The sequence below is a fragment of the Impatiens glandulifera genome, chromosome 8, assembly GCF_907164915.1.
Source record: "Impatiens glandulifera chromosome 8, dImpGla2.1, whole genome shotgun sequence".
NCBI lineage: Eukaryota > Viridiplantae > Streptophyta > Magnoliopsida > Ericales > Balsaminaceae > Impatiens > Impatiens glandulifera.
This window is the reverse complement of record NC_061869.1, coordinates 2,326,323-2,351,740: the sequence shown is the minus strand read 5'-3', so window position 1 is coordinate 2,351,740 and position 25,418 is coordinate 2,326,323. Positions and strand designations below refer to the sequence as shown.

General features: G+C 29.1%; 5 protein-coding genes across 7 annotated transcripts; 2 read left to right on the top strand and 3 right to left on the bottom strand.

Annotated features, from left to right (window-relative positions):
- The first annotated feature begins 2,052 nt into the window (after positions 1-2,052).
- On the top strand, positions 2,053-3,180 carry LOC124911926 (U4/U6.U5 small nuclear ribonucleoprotein 27 kDa protein). Of its 2 annotated transcripts, none has more exons than XM_047452461.1 (2): positions 2,053-2,709; positions 3,163-3,180. In XM_047452461.1, the coding sequence occupies exon 1, from the start codon at positions 2,098-2,100 to the stop codon at positions 2,695-2,697; it is 600 nt and encodes a 199-aa protein (XP_047308417.1). In that variant the 5' UTR covers positions 2,053-2,097; the 3' UTR covers positions 2,698-2,709; positions 3,163-3,180. The 2 variants fall into 2 exon arrangements, with proteins under 2 accessions (XP_047308417.1, XP_047308416.1); XM_047452460.1 differs by lacking the exon at positions 3,163-3,180 and adding an exon at positions 2,888-3,141.
- A 1,562-nt stretch (positions 3,181-4,742) lies between these two features.
- On the bottom strand, positions 4,743-8,112 carry LOC124912007 (replication protein A 32 kDa subunit A). 2 transcript variants are annotated; one of them, XM_047452559.1, is made up of 10 exons: positions 7,927-8,112; positions 7,691-7,801; positions 7,526-7,623; positions 7,413-7,454; positions 6,924-7,001; positions 5,701-5,779; positions 5,499-5,600; positions 5,314-5,402; positions 5,139-5,207; positions 4,743-5,023 (listed from the first exon to the last, which is right to left on the bottom strand). In XM_047452559.1, exons 1-10 carry the CDS (start codon positions 8,026-8,028, stop codon positions 4,939-4,941), a joined length of 855 nt encoding a protein of 284 aa, XP_047308515.1. In that variant the 5' UTR covers positions 8,029-8,112; the 3' UTR covers positions 4,743-4,938. The 2 variants fall into 2 exon arrangements, with proteins under 2 accessions (XP_047308515.1, XP_047308516.1); XM_047452560.1 differs by having other exon boundaries at positions 5,499-5,597.
- A 1,243-nt stretch (positions 8,113-9,355) lies between these two features.
- On the bottom strand, positions 9,356-10,750 carry LOC124911943 ((DL)-glycerol-3-phosphatase 2-like). The gene is made up of 6 exons (XM_047452485.1): positions 10,612-10,750; positions 10,273-10,497; positions 10,144-10,204; positions 9,911-10,058; positions 9,762-9,841; positions 9,356-9,676 (listed from the first exon to the last, which is right to left on the bottom strand). Exons 1-6 carry the CDS (start codon positions 10,691-10,693, stop codon positions 9,547-9,549), a joined length of 726 nt encoding a protein of 241 aa, XP_047308441.1. The 5' UTR covers positions 10,694-10,750; the 3' UTR covers positions 9,356-9,546.
- Positions 10,751-16,441: 5,691 nt separating this feature from the next.
- Positions 16,442-16,995, top strand: LOC124912599. The gene has a single exon (XM_047453245.1). It carries the CDS (start codon positions 16,448-16,450, stop codon positions 16,877-16,879), a length of 432 nt encoding a protein of 143 aa, XP_047309201.1. The 5' UTR covers positions 16,442-16,447; the 3' UTR covers positions 16,880-16,995.
- Positions 16,996-20,864: 3,869 nt separating this feature from the next.
- LOC124912200 (CASP-like protein 2C1) lies at positions 20,865-21,880 on the bottom strand. The gene is made up of 3 exons (XM_047452765.1): positions 21,703-21,880; positions 21,457-21,610; positions 20,865-21,225 (listed from the first exon to the last, which is right to left on the bottom strand). The coding sequence occupies exons 1-3, from the start codon at positions 21,852-21,854 to the stop codon at positions 20,974-20,976; spliced, it is 558 nt and encodes a 185-aa protein (XP_047308721.1). The 5' UTR covers positions 21,855-21,880; the 3' UTR covers positions 20,865-20,973.
- Between the last annotated feature and the right edge of the window lie 3,538 nt (positions 21,881-25,418).

Here is a 25,418-nt window from a genome sequence, read left to right as displayed (position 1 = left end):
TTAATTCATTTTCTTAAAAAAAAAGTAAAAATAAAATAATACTTTTTTAGTTTTAATCCTAAGTAAAGGTAACATCATCCCAAATTGCATTAAATAAATGAGTGGTTTTATTGTTACTATCAAATTTTACCAAACAAAAAGTCAAGAATGACTGATATTTCAAAATAATTGAGGAAATCTGATAATAAAAATGGAGTTAGAAGTACAGAATGTTAAAATAATGATAGAAATGGAAAGATACTAATGACTTTGTCCATTTGTCATATATAATCCAAATCCTACAATCCAAGCCAATATTACTTATTTTTTGTGGTTTTGAAAATAACCAATAATGCAGTTTTGTATTATTACTCAATGCTAGGTTAAGATGTTAAATCAGTGGGCCATTATTTATTAATCAAAACTAATTGAGTAATTTATGTTAAATAGTCTCTAATCTATATCTATATAATAATACTTAATTTTGAAAGTGTTCGGATTGCCGGATCGAGAGATGTGATTAATTTGGATATATATATATATAAGAGTAAATAGATATTTGAGTCGAATTCTGATTTGACCTGACCATAAACTTAAAACGGTTAAAAATAAAATTAAAAATTATTATCAGTATGTTTCGAACTTCCAACCTAACAAAACAAATACAACTCTTTAACCAACTATGATAATAACACTTTATATTTTAAAATCAAAACCAAATTTGATAAACGCGAGACATTATAATAATATATTTTTGTCTACATACATCGCACGGAGATCTTATTAGTATTTTATAAATTATTTAATTTGTCCAAAATTTTAAAAAATAAAATGAAAACATAAGATGAGCTGACATAATAATCTAATCCAACAGAGAATGTCTAAATAATAATTGGGAGGAGCTGTTATTATGATTATGAACTACTCCATCCTTTGTTTGGATTTAAATCAATAATAATAATATTAATATTAATTATACCCACTACCCACCAAATTTATTAGCATTTATGTAAACGGGGAGATTCCGTGGGAAAATGAACCAAACAGGCCTATTCAAAATTATATATAGGTTACCTTCTTTTTTAGCATAGGAAAAATAAATGAACCCAAATTAATTAATTGGAATTATTTTATCATCAAATATTATATTCATCAATTTAATGTCCATTTTTTTTCCCAATAATTTAGTGATTAGGCCCGGCTAGATGGCAATTGATAAAGCCACTACATTTTATGGGCCCCAAATTTTCAAATTTATATATATTATAAATTAATTAATATATTTTTCTTTATTAAAATTATTATTAGTATCATTATTTTAAATTTGTGGGACACAAACTTTTTAATTCTTAATGGCGAATAATTTTGATAGCCGGCTTTGTCATGACCCTCTTTCATTCGGAAATTTGACAGATGACTTAAAAAATGTCTTATTTTGACTTTTTGATTTGTGCATAAAATTAAATGTGCTGTTGATATCTTTTATTTTTTTACGAAAATGTTTCCGTTGTGAAACGCAACTGGGTGTATTGTGAAAAGTCCACAATCGCGAAACGCAATCCTGGTTGCGAGACGCAACCCCGGTTACGAGACGCAACCGGTGTTAGCGAGACGCAACCGGCATTTGCAAGACAAAAAAAAGAAAAAAGAAAAAATTGCCTCGCGAATCGCAACCGGGATTGCGTCTTGTGATTGTAGACTTTTCACAGGGCATTTGTGGACTTTTCACATGGTATCCGGTTGCGTCTCGCAACGACGAGAACATTTTCGTCCAAAAAAAATAAAATGTGTCACTAGCGCATTAACGCTGACACAGATGCAAATAAGACGATCTTTAAGGTCTTTAGTCAAATTTTCCCCTTAAATTACACTATTTGTGATTTTTTTTAGTGATAATTAAAAGTGAATTGTTTGTTTTTTAAATATAAATTGAATTGGATAATTTACCCTTTCAAATTGATTAATCTTATAATAAATAAGAAGAGTAAGGCCAAAGCCCAAGGCACGAGAGTCCAACTAGTGAGTTGGGCTTGAGCCCGAATGAAACCTAATCCAAAAAGAGTATTCAGGTCAGGTAAGGTCAGCTGCTGAAGGAAGTAGTTTCATCGGTCTAAGAAGATGAGCGAACGCGACCGAGGTCGCGACCGGGAGAAGGATCGAGACTACCGAGATCGAGACAGGGACCGAGAACGCGACAGAAGGCGAGATAAAGACGATCGAGACAGGAAAGATCGCGATCGTGATCGCGATCGCGATCGCAAAAGGTCACGTTCGCCTGACCGAGGTAGATCTCGCCACGGTCGTTCTCAAGAAAGGCACAGGTCAAGATCTCGATCTACAGATCGTCCTAGCCGCCGTCACTACAGATCTCCTTCTCCTGACCAATCGCGGAAGCGTCATAAGCGAGGGGATGATAATAATGATAAGGATAGACAGAGAACTGCTTCCGTTGTATCCGATTTTGTGGACGGGATTGTGAATGAACAGCAGAAGAAGAAAGAGGAGAAGGATGAAGGAGAGAAGGGAGGTGTGGATGAGGATGAGATGGAGATGATGAAGAAGTTTGGGATTCCGGTAGGGTTTGATTCGACAAAAGGAAAACATGTACCTGGAGCTGATGTTAGTGGAGTTAGAGTGACGACTAAGAGGCAGCCACGGCAGTATATGAATCGACGAGGTGGATTCAATCGACCTCTCCCAGCTGAGACGAATCGTTAGATTGAATTACAGGTGTCTTTTCTCTTCTTCTATATCATGTTTTATGTGATGTAACAACAACATTATGATCTATGATACAAATTGATCGAATTTTAGTTTTTGCAGTAAATCTATGATCACTTTCTTATTCTGAAATGGGTATGTTTATGTTATGATGATGTTTATATCTTTGTTGTATATGGTTAATCAGGTTGTGACATTAATTGGATTAGCTGGTTTTTGAATAGGGCAGGGCTTACTTTGTTGTTTCTGGATCCATAGTTGCTTAAGTGAGTGTAAATTCTTGAAACCCTAAACCATTCCGGCAACAAGAAAGCTCAATTTCATTATGTGATAAGAGTGAGATATGCTTTGTGTTTTTGTTTGTTAGTCAATTAGATATCAATTTTGTTCTTTAGAAAATGATTAGTGGTGGCGGGTATCGACGAGTTTATATCCCGACAACTGGTTACTATTGTTGATTAGGATCTTGGTAACGCGGCCACTGATTAGTTTCCCGGGAGGCAAATTGAGGATGAAGATTGGGCACAACATCAAATGCAGGAACTAGGTTGGAACCTGAATTCGATGATTTTTCTTTTGTTGATAAACAAGTTGAAGTGATTTAGGAAAAAACTGAAAATTGCAGGTAAAATTGGCCATGGCAATGTGATCATGAAAAAGGGACTTGTGTAAATTTTAGTATGTGTTTCTTTTATGAAGTTTTAAGTTTACAAGTTATGATGATTTTTTTACTTTTTTAAGTGTTTCAAAATGTAACTAAATTAGTGTAAAAGTCACGCCTCCATTTTGAAGCTTTTGGAGTTTAAGTAGGGTGGGATGTCATGTCACGCCAGTTCTAGTGATGTTTTTTTAATATTTACATTTGTTTTAATTGTGATGTTTTTATGTTTTTATTAAATTCATGATAGAGAATGTTTTCTTTTTAGATAAAAATTTTTACTATCATCCTCTTCCAAATATTGTTTCGAAAAGTTCTCTTATAATAAAATATTGTTTTTATATAATATATTTTGTAATTTCATATAAAAAAATAAACTTAAAATTCTTATAATAAATAAATATATTTAATTGTGTTAATTAGAATGGAAAAAAATATAATTTTCAATTTTAAACGAGATGATTGTCATTTTTTATTTTTCATTATTCTTAATTAATTAATATTATAATATTAATTCAAACATAATTGATAATACGTAAAACTGGTTAAAATATATAATAATAATAATAATAATAATAATATTATTATTATTATTATTATTATTAACAGGAAGAATACTAATTTTATTATCGAACTATAACAGAAGATTAACGTATACCTTTATATCATTGTAGTTGAACTACCTTTATACCATTGTAGACACATGGGATTGATATGTCATTTTCTTAAAATTATTATATTTTTATTTTTATTCATAATTTTTAAATATTTTTTTTTTATATATTTTTAAAGACATTAACTACACAATCTAAACATTTTGAGAGACATTAACAATAATTAATTTTTTTAATTAATATATTATTAATATTTATTTTTATTAATTTTATTATTTAAAAATGTTAATAAAAATAAATATTGAAAATATATTAATTAAAAGAAAGTAAATCAAAATATATAATTTATTTGGTTAATGCTATGTAAATTAAATTTTATTATTTAGAAATAGTGAATAAAAATAAATATATAATATATATTAATTTTAAAATAAATGACATGTAATTAAGTTCAATTATAATAATATTAAGTAATATACGGAAATATTTCCGTATTTAACATTCTCTTACTTGTTTTTTAAACTAAGGATAAAACTTTTTTCTTTATTAAATGCTCAAGTGAAATATTCATAATTCGGTTTATATTCAACGGTTTATATTCAAAATGCTCAAGAGTGTTTTTGTCTTTTTTGTGGTTGAACACATTTTTTTTTAAAAGAAAGTTAGCACAATCGCACTTTAACTTAGCAAGTTCTTAGTAGAAATAACCTGAGATCCAGACAAGATTCTTTTTACTTGAAACCCTAAACTTCATTAATACCAATTTTAACTTTTCAAAAAGATAAAGAAGAAGTAACTGTTCGAACATTGTTTCACACAATTAGTTCTTAACTGGAAAAAGAAGAAACTGGTATATATAATCTAAATCCTACACACAAAAAATGTAGACTTGGGTTTAAGAAAATGATAATGATAATAATAATAATAGCATTTTGCAAAACAAAGTTACCATACTGTCTGTCTGTCTTAGCCATTGCCAGTGGATTTGAAATGGAAGTCATCAATGGTAGAGTAAACCAAACCCTCTTCTTCAAGGCACTTTATCGACTGCCTGTCCCCCACAAATTTTATATACAACAACCCAACCAACTTAGTTAGTTTTATGTTTTATAGCCAACTACCACAACCATAAAAACACCAAAACTCTCGTGAGATAGAATAATGACCTGATATTATCTACTGTCATATTCAACTGTTGCCCAATTTCATTCACATGGACACCCTTTTCTCTACCACTTCAATTGCATTAACAAACAAACAAACAGTCCAAAATTTAATATTCAGATATTCATAGACAACAGATAAAACAGAAAACCGAAAGAGTGTGATGAAAAAACTCACAGGCATGAAGGTTGTTGTAGGTAATCAATCACCATCTTATCAATGCCCTTCAGTCCATTACTGTAACCACCACCTCCACCTCCACCATACTAATAAAACAGCATTGGTGAGCAAGTCATGAACAATACATATTACGTTATTTAGTGTTTGTTTCAAGGAAGATTCAAAAATATAGACAGGCTTACCTGATTTGATGGTGCAGCTTGGTATCCCCCCATTGAGGGGGTACTGATCGCTGGATTCTGCATATTGAAAGAGGAAGAGGCACCACCACCCTGTTGCTGCTTCTTTAAACAAATAACAAATTTAATTATACACATAAATAGTCCTCTTCATAAGTGTACTAGAATCTCAAAGTGTTTATAAAATTATAAAGTCAGTAGATACCTGTACTTTGATGTTGTAAGAATGTACATAGATACACTCAATGAAATGGTATGCAATTGCATTGAAGTCTACAATTGGCCTGAGAAAAGTAGAGCATAGCACTCATAATTTAGATAATAATGATAATAACATACAAAACCTTCAAAAAACTGTGAGGAAGTGGTTTTTTGGGTTTTTTTCCAAAAGATCCTTATTTGATTAAAAGTATGAAAAAACTGGTTTTTATTTATTTATGACCAAATTATCTTTAAATCTCTCTAGATTTTTATTTAATAATTAATTTATATTAAAAAAAAGTAAGGGATAATTTTGGTATTTTAAGAGATAAATAGATTGATTATATTGATGATGTGATGGTTGAGTTTTAGGATAAAAACTGAATTTTATCCCAATAACCCATTTATCAAACAAGCCCTACGGAAACCAACTTAGAACTTCCGAACTAAAAAGATTAAATCAGGATAGTTCTTGACAAGACTACGTAGTAAAGTTTGTGAATTTTGAATCTGATGGTTAAAATGACTCTGCTAGTCAACATCAGCGATCAATACAAAACAATACTAATATCTAAGTATTTATTAATAATCACGAGGAAGAACACTACTATCGGCAACAGAACACCATTCTTCTCAGTAACCCTTCATCATATTTGTGGAAGATATATTAAGAAACATGTCCCCATATATAAACAATCAATCATCTTTAGGCTACACATATACCATATTTCTTTCAGAAGCACCTAAACCTCATGTTTTTTCCTCACTTTCTTCACTTTCTCGTTTTCCTCGCTTACCAACAGCTCTCACCAATCACTCGCAAACACATACCATTTTGTAAACTACGACCACCATCTTACTCTCACTCTTCTTCTTTTTCAATGGTGCATGTCAAGAAATTCATTCTCTCAATCGGCATAAAGACAAAATGTACACAAGCCTAGATTATTTGGACAGATATATCAGTTGGCCCTGCTTCTTGGCTGCTATTTCTTCCTCTTAAAATCATAGGTTATTATATACATACAACAATAAATTAAACTATACATCTACCCTCACTCAGAGTTTATAGTTAACAAAATAAAACCAGAAAACTCCTACTTTGTTTTATACTTAAGAAATAAGCTACCCTCACCGATATTGCAATAACTTTGCTTAATACCACTCACAGTATTGTCAATTGAACCATACATAATAATCAAATAAATAAGTTTTCGATATGTGTACCTGATGGAGAAGACAACTAATTGCCTTTTTCCCTGAAATCCTTTCAGGTGTCCATGAATAGAAACATACATGCCATCCCTGAGTCAAAGGTAGCAAATAAAAAAGTATTGCAACAAGATTAATTCACAGATATCAGTTAATTAGCAAACAACTGCTTATTCTGGCAATTTCAGAACTAGTCCATCAGATTGATACTTTTACAGAGAAATAATTGATCATTCTTCGTTGTATGATGCAAATATTCTAAACAACTCAAGCATGCCACTGTATATAGCTAATAAGATAACAACTCAGATATTCAAAAAAATGTACATTATCTTCACAACAAACAAATATTTATAGAGCAAGAATATAAGAACTCAACTATATTGGAAATGATATTTGATTCTGAATCCTTGATTACAGATACGCGTATATACACACTTCATTTAGTATGGTAAGCCTCTAACAACTATCAAAATGATCTTCAAGAAGAAGAAGTGAACTTACAGTATGTTCTCCATTTCTTTAGTGTCTACAGGTTCATTTACCCTAAAGAGCAAAAATAGCAGATCATTAAGACATAAGTACTGCCATTACGGAGAGAGGAGAAGAAAGAGAACCATCTATTGCAGTCAATGCGGCCAGTTCCGTCATCAATGACAAAGGAAACATCAGTAATCCTTTCAGCTTTGTTAAACACCAATCCAACCAATTTGACCTAGATCAGCAGCTTGAAGTTAGAACGAATTTAATGAGATCGAACAAGAGAAAGCATAAAAACCTACATTACTGACGACAACTCCATCAATAAGGAAGTTAGACTTGTCATCACTAGAGAGAAAAGCGTCGTTAATCTGCTTTATCGTCAGAGGAAGCAGTGATTGCGTATCCCGATTCTGAAATAGGAATACAACCAGGAATGAGTGAATAACTATCCGCCGCCTAAACATATAATTATTAAGTATACAAGTTTCGATTCATTTGAAAATATAAGTAAATGAGTGAGGGAATATCTACATACTTTGGCCGGAGAAAAGGAATGGTCGGCAGTCTGAGTGGACTGTGATGGCATGAAGCCGCCGCCGGAGAAGGCAGCGTTGCCGTCGAATTGATTCCCGTACATCTCTCTAGATTCTCCGTCGTCGAAGAGCGGTTTATATGAAAAGGTACTGCTTCGCTCGCTTGCTTGGAATTTCCCGCCAATAGATAACCCTAGAAGACACTTTATTTTCTTTCTCTTTATTTATACATTCACATTTCGGATATAATCAAATTTAAGAAATTAATATATTTTTAATTTTTAAATGAATTAAGTCTCAGAATTTTTAATTATAAATCTCAAATTTATTGATAATTTTATTATGATAAAATATATATTTTTTTTACATCATTTACAATTATCTCAAAGCCTCTCACATTTTGAGTTACTTACATATTAAAGTTATATAAGAGAAATTTTCTCTTTTAACCGTTTATAACTCAATTAACTTATTATTAACTATATTTATTATTATATAATCATTTTTGTGTAATTTTGATAATAAAAAATCTTAAATTGCTATATTTGAAATAAAATATCTGAAATTTTAACTGACCCAACAAATAGCCCAAATTTGATATTTTTGTGGAGCTTAATTCATTTAAAAATTAAAAATATATTAATTTTTTAAAATTTTATTATATAAAATAAATTAACATGAAAATATAGTCTTCCATTTCAACTTAAAGAATTTAATTGATTTTGACAAAAACTTGTTTTCATTTAAATTGTACAAATAAGTTAATAGTATATTACCAAAGAAAATAGTCTCTTTTAAGACATTTAAGAAATAATATGACAAGATAATAGAGATCGAGAATTTTGTATGCCAACAGGATCTGGTACAAGTTTATAGTTCGAGTATTTCGATTTCCACTAAAAACATTCCTTTTTTTATAGGTTATACCATTGACGACGAAAGCCGTGATTGCAGCTGGGCACCCATCTTTGTTAGGCAATCAAGTTTCAAATTTCCAAATGAAACTGGTTGGATCTTCCATTTTGATTTTCAGGCGCATAAATTGGAAAATGACTGTTGTTTCTTCTTTGACATTATTGATACTTTTGCTTGCAGATCGGATCTATACAGGACTACATTTAGGAAGAGGAGTTAAACAACTTTGTCGAAACTGGTGTTCATTCTGAGTTGATTGTTGCTTTTTAGCGTGTTGGTCCTAACAATCAATATTATGGACCAATAAGCAAGGCCAGAGATGTTCATACCATTATGCAAGAGCAGGTCAGTATGGTAATGTTATGATCATTGAATTGAATGTCTATAGAACCCCACATTACAAAGGAAAATCTAATATGAATAGAATGTAACCCGAAAATACAAACTGTTTCAAAATGTCAAGTTTTCTCTATGTTGTATAATGTATACACACAACATAAGTACAAGTCTAAAATAGTCATCCAATGATTAGACATGTTTTATTAACTCAAACTGATCAACATAATCTCTCTTTTATGCAGTAGGATGTTTTTTGAAAAAAAAATAGAATTACTATTGTTTGTCATGTAGCCACATGAATACATAAATCTCCATTTGGCTAAATAATGTTAAGGCAGTAGTAATAAATAAGGGTAGAATACCAGATTTTAACTCGCTTCTGCAAATGGGGGAAGTCCCCATTCTGTCGGGTTGAAATCCAACAAGGAGCCTAATATCTGGTCAGCTTCAGTCTGAAAGGAGGTATCCAGCCTTGGATCTGGAACCATTACCACAGACCTGAATCCACCACCAACATGAAAAAACAAAATTATAAACTTGAAAACAAATTTAGCCAAATGGTTTAAGTTTGATGACCACTTACATCCCAGCGTTCTTAGCTGCTGAAACCCCTGAAGGTGCATCTTCGAAAACAAGGGCCTTAGATGAATCTATTGGACCGCCCTGTTTCATTCGAATGCATTATGAATTAGTTATTGGCACTACAAAATTCGACTCAAATAATAATAATACCTCAAATCTTCTGGCTGCGGCCAGGAATATGTCTGGCGATGGCTTCCCTTTCTTAACCTCAGGATCATCACCAAGAACAATATGATGCATCAATGAGAAAAGTTCACCATGCATTTGTGTCTTCAACTCAAAGTGTCGTTTATGAGATCTGAAACACATTTTCACCCCATGGTTGGCTTAATCATTACAGAAAAAATAGATCAAATGAACATATATAATTAGTAATTATTTACCCAGTTGCAACACAGATTGGTATTCCTTTCGAATGTAGGTGTTTGATCAATCGACTCGCACCTAATCAAACACAGACCGGTCTTTAATCAAACACAAAAAAACAAGACAAACCCTAAACCTGGTATTACCTGGCATTAACTCACTAGTGGGAAACATTGTCCTTAACATATCCTCTCTTTCAATGAGAAAATCCTCAGCTGAAAGAGAATCACTAATTCCAGTTTCATTAACAAAGACATGTGCAGCTTCTATTGCTTTCATTCCCATCATCTTTGCCTTTAAAGACCAATCAAACTTCTTATTGAATCTTGCAAGTATGATCTCCTGAACTTCAGTATAGAACTTCTCTGTATCTGTTTTGAAAACAGATCCATCCATCTTTCATTAGATCAGTTCATCATTTCGCACAAAAAGACTATCAATGTCTAAGAGAGGAAGAAGGGTAGAATGGTCGAGGAGAGATTTACCTAGTAAGAGACCGTCCATGTCGAAGATGACGTGGCTAATGTTGGGTTTCCTTGCATCGCCGCCGTCATTCAAATTCGCCATTGGAGGAGGAAGTCGTCGTCTTTCTCTCTCCTCTCTCTGGAATTGATGCTTTGAGTTATGCCGACGAGAAGGAAATAGATGGTTAGCCCCTAAACTTATATGAATAATTTGTTTAGACCTTGTAGTTTATTATTACTCAATTATAGCTTTACATTCGTCTGAAGTGGACAATTGTAGTTTATTCTTACCCCTATAAATTAATCCATATGATTTAATTTGGAGAAATTTATCATAATAGGGTTTGATTCACATTTTGAAGTGTTAGATCAAGCCCATTATTATGATTAGTGTCCTTTCAAAAAAACATCTCTACAAAAATTATCTATTATCTTTCCTTTTTTTATTTTGTTTAAAAGTGGGTGCAATACAAATATATTCGATTAATTCTAACATTAAATAATACTCCACCGTTAACAAAATAGAGACTAAGAGATATAAGTAAAAAAATGTTCACTAAAGAATAACATAAAATTTACCATTAACAAACTTGAAAATCTTAAAAAAAAAAAAATTAAAAAAATAGTTTATCGATCGTTTCCACCGTTTTTTCAGAAGATATTTTTCTTATCATCGTAATAGCGTTAGTGGACTAAACGCATAGTCCACCATGAATACACCCGACAAACCCTTGGCTATGGCAGCCCAACACTACATTAGCCCAATTATAGAAAAAAATATATTTATAAAGTCTAAATTTATTAATGATGAATAGTCATTACTATCATTGGAAAAATTAAATTAATCTATATTAACGTAAAGAAACATTTTCAATGTAAGATACCAATCAAGTTAAAAATATATATTATTATAAATAAAGCAAATCAAACGCAATTAGTGTATAATAGATTTTTGTGAGTGATAGTTCACTAGAAAAAAATTGATAAATTTAATCCTATGAAAAATATTTTTAACTTTTTTTTATTATAAATTAAATTAGCCATTTTTAATATAGCAAGACTCTTCATTTGATATATTAATCAGTTATTTAAAATATATATATATATATGTATATATTACCTTAATTAAAATATACGAACAAAAAAAAAAGTCTTTATTACAACATTCTTTCATTAAATATTAAAAAGTAGTAAAAGAGAAGGAAAGGACTCATTGATGACATCACCAAAATAAAATACATTAGGAAATACCCTCAATAGGTTTAATTTATTTATATTTGACATTTAATCACAACTTATAATCTACTTAATCATACTAGCTAGCTAGCTTTTCCATGTTAAAAAATAAATTCATAATTTCAAGTTCTAATTCCAAACATAACCTTAAAAAAGAATCCTAAACCAAATAAATGTTGACTAAGAAACATATCTAAAACTTTAAAAGAATTAATTAATCATTCTACAAACCGTGTCGCCGAACAAGAACAACCACGGTAGTTATCTTTTACATGTGAGTTTATTATTATTATTACCTGCTAAACAGTTTCCTCTAGTATTTATCTATTTTTCTATAGACGAATACAACGAATTTTTAGCGAAAACAAGACCACGAATCCTACGGAACAATTCCAGCTAGGAGAGAGAAAACCATTTTTTTTTTTCACTAAGACCATCTCCAACCCTCACCCCCATTTTCATCTCCAAAATGCAGTAAACGTCACATCAAATAGTAATTCATCTTCAACCCATTTCCAAACTCAAAAGAATATTCTCAGAATATTCTTTTTTACACCAACTTTTTAACTTTACTAATATTATCTATATATTTATCAACTTTATAAATTTAACCCCAATTTTTTCTCATTTGTTTATGAATTTTTTTTTATAAATTAATAATTCATACACATAGATATAACTTAATAATATTTTAAACAAACAAAAATTATAAAATAAAAATTATATTAAATTAAATATTATTAAAAAAAACTTACACAAGTACAAATAATAAAAATGATATCAATTCTCGGAATTGGTGTACAAATAATAATTATTGTATTATTTATGTTGTAATTTTAATTATTGTATTATTTATGTTGTAATTTTAATTATTGTATTATTTATGTTGTAATTTTAATTATTGTAATTTTTATTTTTAAGTATTGTTTTAGTAATTTAAGTGTGTTTTTTAAATTTTATAACATATAACGAATTATTATTATTTTATATTTTTTGAAAATTGTTAATTTTTTTATCAATATTATTTATAATTATAAATTTATAATATAAATAAATAAAATTATTAAATACTTAAATAAATTATAAATAAATACAAAAAGATTATAAATATATATAATTAAATAAATGTTTAATATAAAAGAAAACTTCAAGAAAATTTTAATTAAAATAAAAATGTACAAGGACTTTTTCACATATTTTGGATAATTGCAGGCATGAACAGTCTTCCGCCATATATGGCGTCTTCTTCCTCTAGATATGCCGGAACTTCATTTTGGCGGAGGATTTGGAGGCCGGTTGGAGGAGAATGGGCTACTGCAAACCCAGTTTGCAGTAGGGTTGGAGATGCCCTAATAGGCTTCATATTTCTGCATTTTTTTTCTCTCTAAAACGTCTCTGACATAATTTATTTCTCTTTTCCGGCTACATTTATTTCTTCTCCGGCTGCATTTATATAAAAACCGATTTCAACTAAAAGCAAAGTTATTACTTACCGATTTGGTTGTCCCCCTGCCGCTGCCGTAGAGCTGCCTGACAACCCCATTTTCCCTGCCACAACCCAAAAATCTCAAAAAGAAATTATGGAAGTACGAAGAAAATCATGATCTTGTTCGGGAAACTCTGCAGAGAAAGAGAAATATATGCTAAAGAGAGATGTTGTGGGAGTGAGGGTCGGGCTTATTTAGGGGCGGGGCGACTTGAGAGAGAGAGTTGCTGTGTTGAAGAAGAAAAATGATAAATTCAACGAAATATTCAATGAAAGTAAGTCCACAATTCAACGTGGCATGACACGTGGGTAGGAGAGAGAAATTTTTCAAATGTCCTGAAACAGTAATTTCAGGTCCCGAAACGGGGATTACGGAAAGAAAAAAAAATCTTCCCGAAAATAACCGTTTCGGGACCCGAAACAGCCATTTCAGGAAAAATAAATTGGTTTTTTTTTTTCAAAATGAGCGGTTTCGGGACCAGAAATGAGTGGTTTCGGGACCCGAAACGGCAATTTCTGAAAAAAATAAAATAAATTTTCTTCTTCCCGAAATGAGTGGTTTCAGGACCTGAAATGAGTGGTTTCGGAACCCGAAATGAGTGATTTCGGGACCCGAAATGAATGGTTTCGGGACCCGAAATGAGCGCTTTTGGGACGTGGAGACACCTGGTAGACCACGTCGGATTCGTGGACCTGTTTTCGTTCAATCTTTCGTTGAGTTTATCGATCCTCTATTAATAAATCATTATAGAACTGTTGTTGGAGGCATACCTAAACCCCTTGCTGCCTGCTGCGAACAACACAATAGTCATTGAAGTTGAATTCCCGACACACGAAGTGTATACGGGACATTTGACAAACTTAATCTGATCATATATTGCCATTCCTAACATAAAAAATGAATAAATGGTCATTAGGTAATGTAAGAAGAAAAAGAAGAAAAAAGAAAAAAAAGAAAGATAGATAGAAACCTGAGGCGATAAGTCCCCCCAGAGTTTATGATTATTTGAATCAACAACTTTGAACTCATGCATTCTAGATACTTCATTTGACAAAATAACGGATTTAGAACTTTACTCATCAATCATCCCATTGATGAAGACACTTCTGGTGGAATCCAAAATGAATGAGAAGACAGATTGGGGAGTCCGAAAAGTTCTTGAGGAGAGTGGTTGTCGGGAAGCACTAGCACCTGTAATGACTTTTCTCCTCGGACTCAACATTGTAATCGATAATCTGTGAAAGATGGAGGAGAATGAAGGATGAAAATCCTTATATAAAAACCGATTTCAACTAAAAGCAGGATTATTATTATGATTAGTGTCCTTTCAAAAAAAAAATATCTCTAGAAAACTATCTATTATCTTTCCTTTTTTATTTTGTTTAAAGGTGAGTGCAATAGTTTACAAATATATTCGTTTAATTCTAACACTAAAATAATACAAAATAGATATATAAATAAAAAATGTTCACTAAAGAATAACATAAAATTTATCGTTAACAAACTCGAAAATCTTCAAAAAAAAAATATAGTTTACCAATCACCTCCACCGTTTTTTCAGAAGATATTTTTTCTATCATTGTAATAGCGTTAGTTGAGTAAACGCATAGTCCACCTTGAGTACACCCGACAAACCTTTGGCTATGGCAGCCCAACCCTATGTTAGCCCAATTATAGAAAAAAAAATATTTATAAAGTCCAAATTTATTAATGAGATTAATAGTCACTAGCATGTATCCCGTGCATTTGTACAAATAATAATATAAAAACCATGAAAAAAATATTACGGTTAAATTTTTATGTGCGGGTCAAACTACAATCCAACCCAAGTATTAATTTACTCTCACATATATCCAAATTAACCACAGCTCTCGACCCGACAATCCGGACACTTTAAAAATTAAGCATCATTATATATATATAGATTAGTTAGTTAAAAAGTTAAACTTATATTGTTAAAATATCACGCGTTTATAAAATTTTGGATTGAATTTAAAATATAAAGTGTTATTAGCCTAGTTGGTTAAAAGGTTGTACTTGTTTTGTTATGTTGCAAGTTTAAACCATATCTATAGCATTTTTAATTTTATTTTTAACCGTTTTAAGTTTATGGGCGGGTCAACCCACAATCCGACTCAAGTATCCATTTACTCTCACATATATCCAAATTAACCACAACTCTCGACCCGACAATCCGGACACTTTAAAAATTAATCATCATTATATATATATAGATTACTCATTCATTGGGAAAATTGAATTAATCTATATTAAGATGAAGAAACATTTTCAATTTAAGATACTAGTTAAGTTAAATATAAATATATATATATATATATAAATATATATATATATATATATATATATATATATATATATATATATATATATATATATATTAGTATAAATAAAGCAAATCAAAATTTTCGGACGATAATGCGAAAACAAATTTGAAAATAATAGAAAGATTCAATCCTATTGAAAATATTTTTAAATTTTTTATTATAAATTAAATGAGCCATTTTTAATATAGCGAGATTCTTCATTTGATATAATAATCAGTTATTTAAAATATATATATATATATATATATATATATACCTTAATTAAAATATACAAACAACAAAAAGTCTTTATTACAACATTCTTTCATTCAATATTAAAAAAATAGTAAAAGAGAAGGAAAGGACTCATTGATGACATCACCAAAATAAAATACATTAGGAAATACCCTCAATAGGTTTAATTTATTTATATTTGACATTTAATCACAACTTATAATCTACTTAATCATACTAGCTAGCTAGCTTTACGCGTTAAAAAAATAATAAATTCATAATTTCAAACATAACCTTAAAAATGAATCCTAAACCAAAGAAATGTTGACTGACAAACATATCTAAAATTTTAAAAGAATTAATTGATCATCCTACGACCGTGTCGCCGGACAAGGACACGGTAGTTATCTTCTACACGCGAGTTTATTATTATTATTATTATTATTATTATTATTATTATTATTATTATTATCTGCTGAGCAATTTCCTCTAATCTCTATCTATTTTTATCTATAAATATCTTTATTAATTTAGAAAAAAGAAAACCAATAATCTTAATTCATCATTCAACAAGAAATGGGTTCGAAAAACTGGGTATTGCTAGGCCGGTTAAAGACGGCGGTGAAGAAAATCAAATTCCTCTTAAACCAGAACGCTAATCGCTGGCGAATCGCGTCTTATTTCATGAACAGCAGCAGGGGAAAATCAAGTAACCGCCGCCTCAGCTTCAACGAATGGCCGCGGGGGCTTCTATCTTTCACGGAGGAATCTGAAAGTGGGTATCAATCGTCATCGCCGCCGGCGGCGGCGGTGGCGGGGGGCGTTTTGTCGAGAACCATAAGCGGAGTGTCCTCCGGCGGCGGTGGGACTCAGTCGGAAGATGATATTGATAAGAAAGCTGATTTGTTCATTGCTAATTTCTATCGACAGTTAAGAATTGAAAGACAGATTTCATTGGAGCTTCAATATTGCAGAGGAAATAATAGCTTCAATTCTCTTTCTCCTTAATCAATGAAGAAGAAGAATTGAAGGGTCACAATGAAATCTTATGAGAATCAGAATTATTTTTTTTTATTTCTATTCTTTGAATCATTGTGTGTAAGAATCATCATTTGTTTGTTTTTTTTATACCAAAATAAGTTATTTTTGCATGTTATATATCTTTTTAAGTTTGAAAATTGTAAAAATTAAGATGTTTATATTTGATTTCCAAACATCTTTTATTTTTATAGTTTATATTTGATTTCTAAACATCTTTTATTTATATTGTTTTTTTTAATGTGAATGTTTATAATAAAACTATAGTTTGTTAATTTGATGTGTCCGTTTAAATCTACAACCTCCTCCATGGTTCTTGGGTGAGTGTAATGCAGCAATTTTTGTTTGTAACATCTTTTTTATTCTAAAAGTGAGTTTAATAGACTATACATACCTTCGTGAGTACATTTTTGTTCAAATATGAGATAGTTTATTTCCTTGTGAATATCCTTTGTAGCGTTAAAAGTATAATAAATTAATAAAATTTAAAAATTTAAATATAGTTTGATTTTATAATCCGATAAATGGATGCGTATCATTTATAATGTTATTATTATTACGTTTTTCTAAATTCATTTAGAAAAACTAGTAGAGTTTGTTGAAAAATTAATCATATTTTTCGAAGATTTACGAGCTCGATAATTTATTGAGTACTATTTTTTTTTTTTTCATTTCATTATTTGTCATTGTGCTTAAACTATTTTTTTTATTTTTAATATAAATGGACCTTTTAAAAAAATAGTTTGATTTTGGGTTTAACACACTCTCTACATCCCAGATTTTGAACTTTTTAATTTGACCGTGTAATTTTTTCTCTTTTTTTCCCTACTCTGATAATTGGATACCTATTGTCATCTCTACGTTTGCAGATTAAGTGTTTAACTCGTGAGGATTAATCGTATTTTAAAAAAAATGGAACTGAAACGTTCTAAAATAAATTAGTTTATAGGATCGAAGAAAAATGAGATATAATTCAGAGACGTTTTTATAAAAAATATAACAAAATTAATTAAAAAAATAATATCTATCCATTTTTTAAAAAAATTGAAAAGTATAGATTAATTGGGAATTGGGCGGCCAAATTAGCAAAGTAGAACATTCCTACGTGGCTGCCGCGTCAATGATGATCTGGCAGTAGGTGAAGTCTTACGTGGCAGCTTTTCTGGTCCAACGGTCAAATCGGCCTCTTTCGTTATCTTCTTCTTTCAATTTAGAGACTTTTGGTTTTGGTCAATTTTATAGACTTTTCAATATGTGTATTATTTTATTACATCAACATTATAAATAAAAACATGTTTTAAATACAACAAATAATTTATTATAGTCTTATAAAAACAATTAAGTAAATTATCCTAATTATCAAAATTTATCTTACATCTTTTCCAAAATCAAACAATGGATTTATATAAAAGTTAATATAAAATTACAAGTTTTTTCAAATAAAATTAATTAAAGGGCTGACAGAAATGGAACAAAGTGGGCTTGCCATTGAATAGTTCCTAAACACTTGGGCTAAATTAATAAATAAACATTTCAAAGATAGAATTTTATAACAAAAAATAAAACTTAAAATAATAAATAGATTTTTTTTTTTTAAAATAACTCTATCTGATCATTGAGTTGATTCACTGTATTATATATAAAAATAAAAGGATCACTAATTCCTGGTTAAAATTATTCTAAAATATATTGAGTTTGAAATTAATCTATTTAAAATTAAAAATGAGTTCATCTTAATTATAAATTATATTAGGTTTAGCAAAAGTAAACTTTTAATTAGAGCTAGCTAGTTGATGTTGGTTATTTTTTTACCAAAAATTCTCTGGCCAGTCACATTTTAATTTATTTTAATCATCTAATCTCAAATAATATTTTTTTTTCCCAAAAACCCTTTATTAAAAAAATAGAAAATAAGCCAAGATCATCAAAAAAAAAAAAACTCTTACAATAGAATGGATAAATTGAATCAGGTAAGTGCATGTTCTTCCTCTATTAATGACTGATCATCATCGAATATTCTAATATTATTTTGGTGCATGCACCATTCCTGCCTAACATATATAATTAATAATATTATAAACATTAATGATTTTCATTTCATTTAAAATGTAAATTGAAGACTTTTTAATAACTTTACATTTACATGTTAAAATATGTTAAAAAAACTATTTCATTAAATATCAATATTATGTAAGTATTTTTACTCAATAACTCAATATGATTATTTAAATAATTAACACTTGTTTAATTTATACTTTAATAATATCAATTTCAACGTACAAATCTGGTGTTTAACAGATTCTTGCTTCTCTGTACGGTCGTAAACACATACAAAACACGTCGCTATGTACTCACTATTATTATAAGAGTAGTTTGGATCATTTTAATTTTTTTAAAGTAATCTTCTTATCTCTTCATCTTAAAGTTTCAACATTAATATTTAAATAATTTTTTAAATAATAAGACATTTTTCATTATTCTTTATGTGACCGCATCCATTTAACGAGAAAATAAAATAAATGTAAACTTTGGTTTGTTTAAACAAGGTTGATTTATGATGATTTTGAAAAAATAATATTTTTTTTTTAAAATATATATAATAATTAAATGAGAAAATAGATAAAGAGTTTTTTAAAATAACAATTTTTTTTTTTTAATAAATACCTACAATCGAATGTAAATAAGTTTAGAAATTCTAAAAAAGATCAATGAGTTCACCGACTGTCTTTATCGATTTTTAAAAAAAATATCTCTCATATCGTCAAAATAATAGCGTTGTGGAGTAAACGCATCGATCGACGGCGATAACTGAACGTCTTACGGTTTTTTTCGAGTCAAATTGTCCATCAGAAAATAATCGAGATAAAAACTCATAGACTCAATTCAACCGAACTCGCGATTTCTATTCAAACATCCAAATAACCGACAATTGATTTAGACATTACTCACTCAATTCCAATCCTCCTTCAAAGTATGAGATAATGTGCGGTCTTCACTCCTTCACAACCGTAATACATTATTTTTTATTTTTTTTTATTTTTTTTATGCATATATCCTCCGTTAATCTCTCTATCACTAGTTAATGGCATAAATAAGGAATTATTTTAAAAATGATTTTAGTGCAAGTATATGGAATATATATATTTATAATAGCTTCATAATCAGGGACATGTTCCATGGACCGACAAGAGGCCTATTGCTGGCATTAATGGAGCCGACAAAACTTCGATTCTCCTTTGATTTTTTGTTTGTTTGTTTTATATTAGTGTAACCAATAGTATTTATTATCCATTAGCTGATCATGGTCACTATAATATATATAACTCTAGTTTGCATCAATAGTGCCACTAAATGACTTATTATGTTCATATGATCCAATTCTAGGAGACAATCATAATAATAATGTCTTGTTTTTTTATCAGATCCCTCCCTTAATTCTGATCTAATCTGGGTTTTTTTAAATAAAGAAAATCTTTGAATGAGATTCACTTTTAAGAAAGAAAAGTACCCTAAATAGTACTACAAGTATTGCTATATATACCTTCATTAGCTATCAATTTAAACTTCAATCAAATTCAGTCAATCAATGAGTAATTTTGAAGCGCCCAACACCGATCTGAGCTTAGACGTGGCGGTGCCATGGCGACGAGAAGAGGAGGTCCGAGTGTTCTCGTGCAACTATTGTCGGAGAAAGTTTTATAGCTCACAGGCCCTTGGAGGTCACCAAAATGCCCACAAACTCGAAAGAACTCTAGCTAGGAAGAACAAACAAATGTCATCGTCGTCAACATCATCATCTGTTAATTATAAGATCCATGGCGGCCTATCATCATCATCAGCCTGGAGGGAAGATTCAATGGATCTCGACTTGTCTCTTCGTCTTTGACAACATTAATTTGATTAATTAACCATAGTTTCGAATTACATATATGCATTATTATTGAATATAACAAACAAAAAAAAAAACAGGGGAGTTCTATTCTATGCAAATGAAAAAGCACAAGCATGTGATGTTGATTCAAACAAACATTAAATGAATCAAACATAAGTTTTAATTTAGATAATCACTTAGCTTTTAGGATAAGGAACTTGTTAGGAGAATAGAGTCGAAAAAGATTGAAAGCGGAAATGGAGGAAACAACAATCATCAATAGACACGCCACATAACCACACAATAAAGCTCCCCCAATTTGGTAGCAGAATCTCGTGAACTTATTGCATAACTTCATCCATTGAAAGCTGTCTGCACCGGTTATCGCCATAATTGACGCCTCAACCCCGGCTGAATTAGTAGAGAACACCCCATAAACTACAACCTACACCACCAATATTGTTTAAAATTGATGTAACTTGTTATAGATTTAAATGTGCAATAAATTGCCCCCATACCCATACCCATAAATTGGACCACAAACTGGTTTAAAACTTTCAAAAGATAAGCTAACTTATTGTTTCATATTAGAAAATACAAAGTTATAGAACCAAGATTGATTTGAATTCCTAGTTCCTAAACCAAATGATTGAAACATTAGTTAAGAACTAATGACCTGGTCTAGTATGAAACAAAGAGTGGCAGTTGTGAGGTAAGAAGATGTGGCCGGTCTTGAAGTTCCATGATGAATAGGTGCGGCGAAGAAGAAGCATCTTCCAGACTGCAGCAGGCTATAAATAGCCGCCGCCGAGTGAACCCACACCACCACGCTGCACCCGATTAACCATGACCATAACCAAAACCAAAGAGTTATATATAATGAATGATAATAATTGGTAATGAGTTAGTGTATATTACTTACTAAAGGGCGTTCAATTCCTTGTAAGTGGCTTTTTTGGCAATTTGATAGTAAAGGAACTTGGTTTGGGAATCCAAGGCTACCAAACAGGCCGTGACCACCAGAAGAACCGCAGCTCCAAGCCTAAGAACACCTTCACTTCCTAAAATACCCATCTTTCTTCTATCATGATGATCACTCAACTAGCTTCCTTCTTATATATAATAAATAAATGGCTCTAAAGGATCATAGAGCTTGTTTGATCTTGGGTTTCTTTTAAAAAATAAAAAATAAAAACTTTCTTCATCTTATAACTATCATTTTAATTTCAAAATAAAAATTAAATAACTTACATCATTATATAAATAAATATTATAAACAAATAAATAATATACAACAAAAACAACTCTTTGTTTCAAATTTGGTCACTAAATTTTTTTCTTCCTGTGACAGAGAACCCGAGGAAACATGTGATATATGGAAGTAGATGATCTAATCCCAATTTGATCCAATAATCTTAAATTATGATGTTTTTTATTTGAGATATTTAAATAACATAATTAACAAAAAAAAAAAAATATATATATATATATATATATATATATATATATATATAATATATAATATCACTTTCTCTTATTCATCACATATTTAATTCATTAACCAAATATTAAAATAATTTATATTTTAAATTATTATTTATTATTTTATCATTATTTAATATTTAAATTTTTTATAAAAAAATAAGTTTCTTAAAATTATCAATAATAATATTTTTTAAAATATTTTTTTTTTTGAAAAATTCAATCCAACGACATCTTCTAGTACCATTTTAACTTTTAACTTTTAATTTTTTTTTAAAATTAAAATATTATTATTTTATTTTTTTAATTAAATTTAAATTATTAATAAATTGTCTAAGTCATGGCTAAGAAGGGCACATGAGAAATTATTCTAGCATTGACAATTTTGCTATGACAGAATACGGGTCCTACTATAGACATGACATTTTTAAAAAAAAAAATTTTTATAGGTCTAAAATATTTTAAAATAAAAATTAAGATTTTATTTAAAATTATATAATACTTGTAACTTATAAAATAAGTTTATTTCAAATTAATATTACTTGTATATTATTATTATTATTGTTTATATATAATTGAGTATAAAATTAATTAAAAATAATAAGAATAAATCATTAAAAAAATTATAAATAAAAAATCAATTAAATTAGTTGATCATTTTTTTTTGTAATTTATAACTTTGTTTATGTTTTTTTAAATGATCCATATATAATAAGCAACTTTATTTGTGTAAAATATATAAAATTATAGAACATTATAATTATAAATTTAAATTAATAAAAAAATAACTATTTTAAAATTTACATAAATTAAACTTATTAAATTATTTTAAAATAAAAAAATCTTACAATTTTAAAGATCAAACTCAAAATTTTAACTATATTTATCTTAAAATACTCTGTCAATTATATAACTAAAAATGTATTGCCTGCCATACTAAATGAGACAGATTCAAATTTTATTATCTATTTAGGGGTTATACTATTTCCAACATTAAATAAACAATTTTTAAATTAAAGAAAAATATTGACTATATATATTGATTATTTTTAGGTGGAAATTAATTAAGGGAAAGAAAAATACATCCAATCAAACGACTCTAAGTGATGAAGACAGGTATTAATAGGATCCTCCATTATTAATTGTCTTTATTATTATTGGGCGAATAGGTATAGCTCATAAATAAAATTAAATATACATAAGCAGCTTTTAACAAATAAATTTGATAATTTAAAAAAACTAAAAAGAATAATTTAGAGTGACTAAACATTTTAGGTGATCAATTAAGATGAATAGTGTTAGAATAAACTATAACAAATAAACGAATATGAGTAGTTACAAATTCTAGCTCGACTAATTTAATATATATTCGGGCGAGTTCAGCTTGAACTCGTATGTATATAGTTGGGCTCACGAGTAGCTCGTAGTCAACTCGTGATAGAGTTCGGTTAGAGAGCTCTTTTAATACCCTAACTACTACAAGTTGTTATCATGTTATCTCTAATGGAAAAATAAATACTATATAGTATCAACTTGCAACTTGCAACTTGCCCTTTTAGGGATACCATTCACCTTTGGTCCTACCTGATGTGAGTGGGCCAATTTGCTCGGATGGATAAATGTATGACACGTAAAATAGATGTTTTATTTTAATTTGTTTTAATTTACGAGTCTATAAAAGATATGTTTGTAAGTTTATAAGTCGAATATTTAAAAGCTCAAATTTGATTTTTTTTTTAAATTTTTAAACGGATTTGAGCTCAACTTGTTAAGACTAACTAACTAGGTGGAACGAAATCTTTACCCAACCTAGTTCATTTAACTCCCATAGTTATATTTTTCTATAGTTGTCCTCATCCTTAGCCTAGTGAAGAATTAATGCAGTTGACTAATTCAAAGGACTTAAGTAATAAGTATTGTCTCCATCCTATTTTAAATTTAAGAATCAGTTATTTGAAAAAGAAAAAATGTGCTCTTAAAATTCATTTGTTTAAAAAGGATGTTTATATTAAAGGATCTTTTTAAGAGTAGATGATGTTTCATTTGTTTTTATAATATTGTTTCAATATTTTTAGTAGAAACATTTTAGTATAAAAATAGGGTTAATCTCTAGTACTTTTACCCTACCAAATTATGGAATGCAATATATTTCATATATTTTTGTTTTGTTTAATAAAATAAGAAACAATTTGGTTGCTTGAAATAATGAATAAATTCATTAATGGTGCAAGCTAGCTAGGACAGGAAAGGATGGTCATATATCGATCTCATCTTATTTATGTGTGATTCATTTATTGGCATTGCTTGTGTGGTTCAAAATGTTGTACTATAGAACTTATGTTAAACATGAAATAGGCCATATGATGTAACCTAACATAATTGTATACATGTCCTACTTACTTACAATTAATGTATCTAATTTTATTTCATTTCATTTCATCTAATTATTAAATATATTTGTTAACATTAAATTAAATTTATATTGTTTGACATAACATAAATAAATTAATAGAATACAACCATTAAAAATTCGACGTTCATCCCAAAACAATTGGGATGATAACCAAATATGTAAGTTTACCGTATCGGTCATATCAATCAAAACTTTTCAACAATTATCCAAAGATTCAGACATTACCTAGTGAATCTCAGTAATACTCTACAAAAGACTACAAATATTAGTCAGCCCTTCGATAATACAAAAATAAGTGAGTTGTCAATTCAACATTCTCGTGACAAATAGACTGACTTAACATAATATTACGTATTACGTCTTTTTCATTGACATCATTAATTGTATTACTATCTTTTTTTTTTTTTAATCCATCATTAATTATATTAATATTTATTTATTTATTTTAATCATAATTTAGAAATATTTAAGTTATTTGTCTATTTTAATCTCTTAAACACAACTTTCTTTTATCAATTGAACTATTATATTATAGAGAATTTTCTATTAATATTATAAAAAATATGAAAAAGTAATTAAAAAATATTAATATGTAATAAATTATTATTATTTTTATTTCTGAAATCATAGTTTATCTCATACAAAAAAAAAAAAAACAAATTACAAGATTGTTGCCCACACTTTAGCGACATTCTTAGTGAAAACACTTTCCAAAACATCAAACTTTCACTGAACTTAAAACA

Coding starts and splice junctions, on each gene's coding strand:
- LOC124912007 (XM_047452559.1), bottom strand. CDS start 8,028: ATGTACGGGAATCAATTCGACGGCAACGCTGCCTTCTCCGGCGGCGGC. Junction 7,802..7,926: donor ATTCCTTTTCTCCGGCCAAA/GTATGTAGATAT, acceptor TTCCTATTTCAG/AATCGGGATACGCAATCACT. Junction 5,208..5,313: donor CTACAACAACCTTCATGCCT/GTGAGTTTTTTC, acceptor ATGCAATTGAAG/TGGTAGAGAAAAGGGTGTCC.
- LOC124912200 (XM_047452765.1), bottom strand. CDS start 21,854: ATGGGTATTTTAGGAAGTGAAGGTGTTCTTAGGCTTGGAGCTGCGGTT. Junction 21,611..21,702: donor AAGGAATTGAACGCCCTTTA/GTAAGTAATATA, acceptor AATCGGGTGCAG/CGTGGTGGTGTGGGTTCACT. Junction 21,226..21,456: donor TTTGTTTCATACTAGACCAG/GTCATTAGTTCT, acceptor TTGGTGGTGTAG/GTTGTAGTTTATGGGGTGTT.
- LOC124912599 (XM_047453245.1), top strand. CDS start 16,448: ATGGGTTCGAAAAACTGGGTATTGCTAGGCCGGTTAAAGACGGCGGTG.
- LOC124911926 (XM_047452461.1), top strand. CDS start 2,098: ATGAGCGAACGCGACCGAGGTCGCGACCGGGAGAAGGATCGAGACTAC.
- LOC124911943 (XM_047452485.1), bottom strand. CDS start 10,693: ATGGCGAATTTGAATGACGGCGGCGATGCAAGGAAACCCAACATTAGC. Junction 10,498..10,611: donor CATGGACGGTCTCTTACTAG/GTAAATCTCTCC, acceptor TTTTCAAAACAG/ATACAGAGAAGTTCTATACT. Junction 10,059..10,143: donor CCAATCTGTGTTGCAACTGG/GTAAATAATTAC, acceptor AATGTGTTTCAG/ATCTCATAAACGACACTTTG.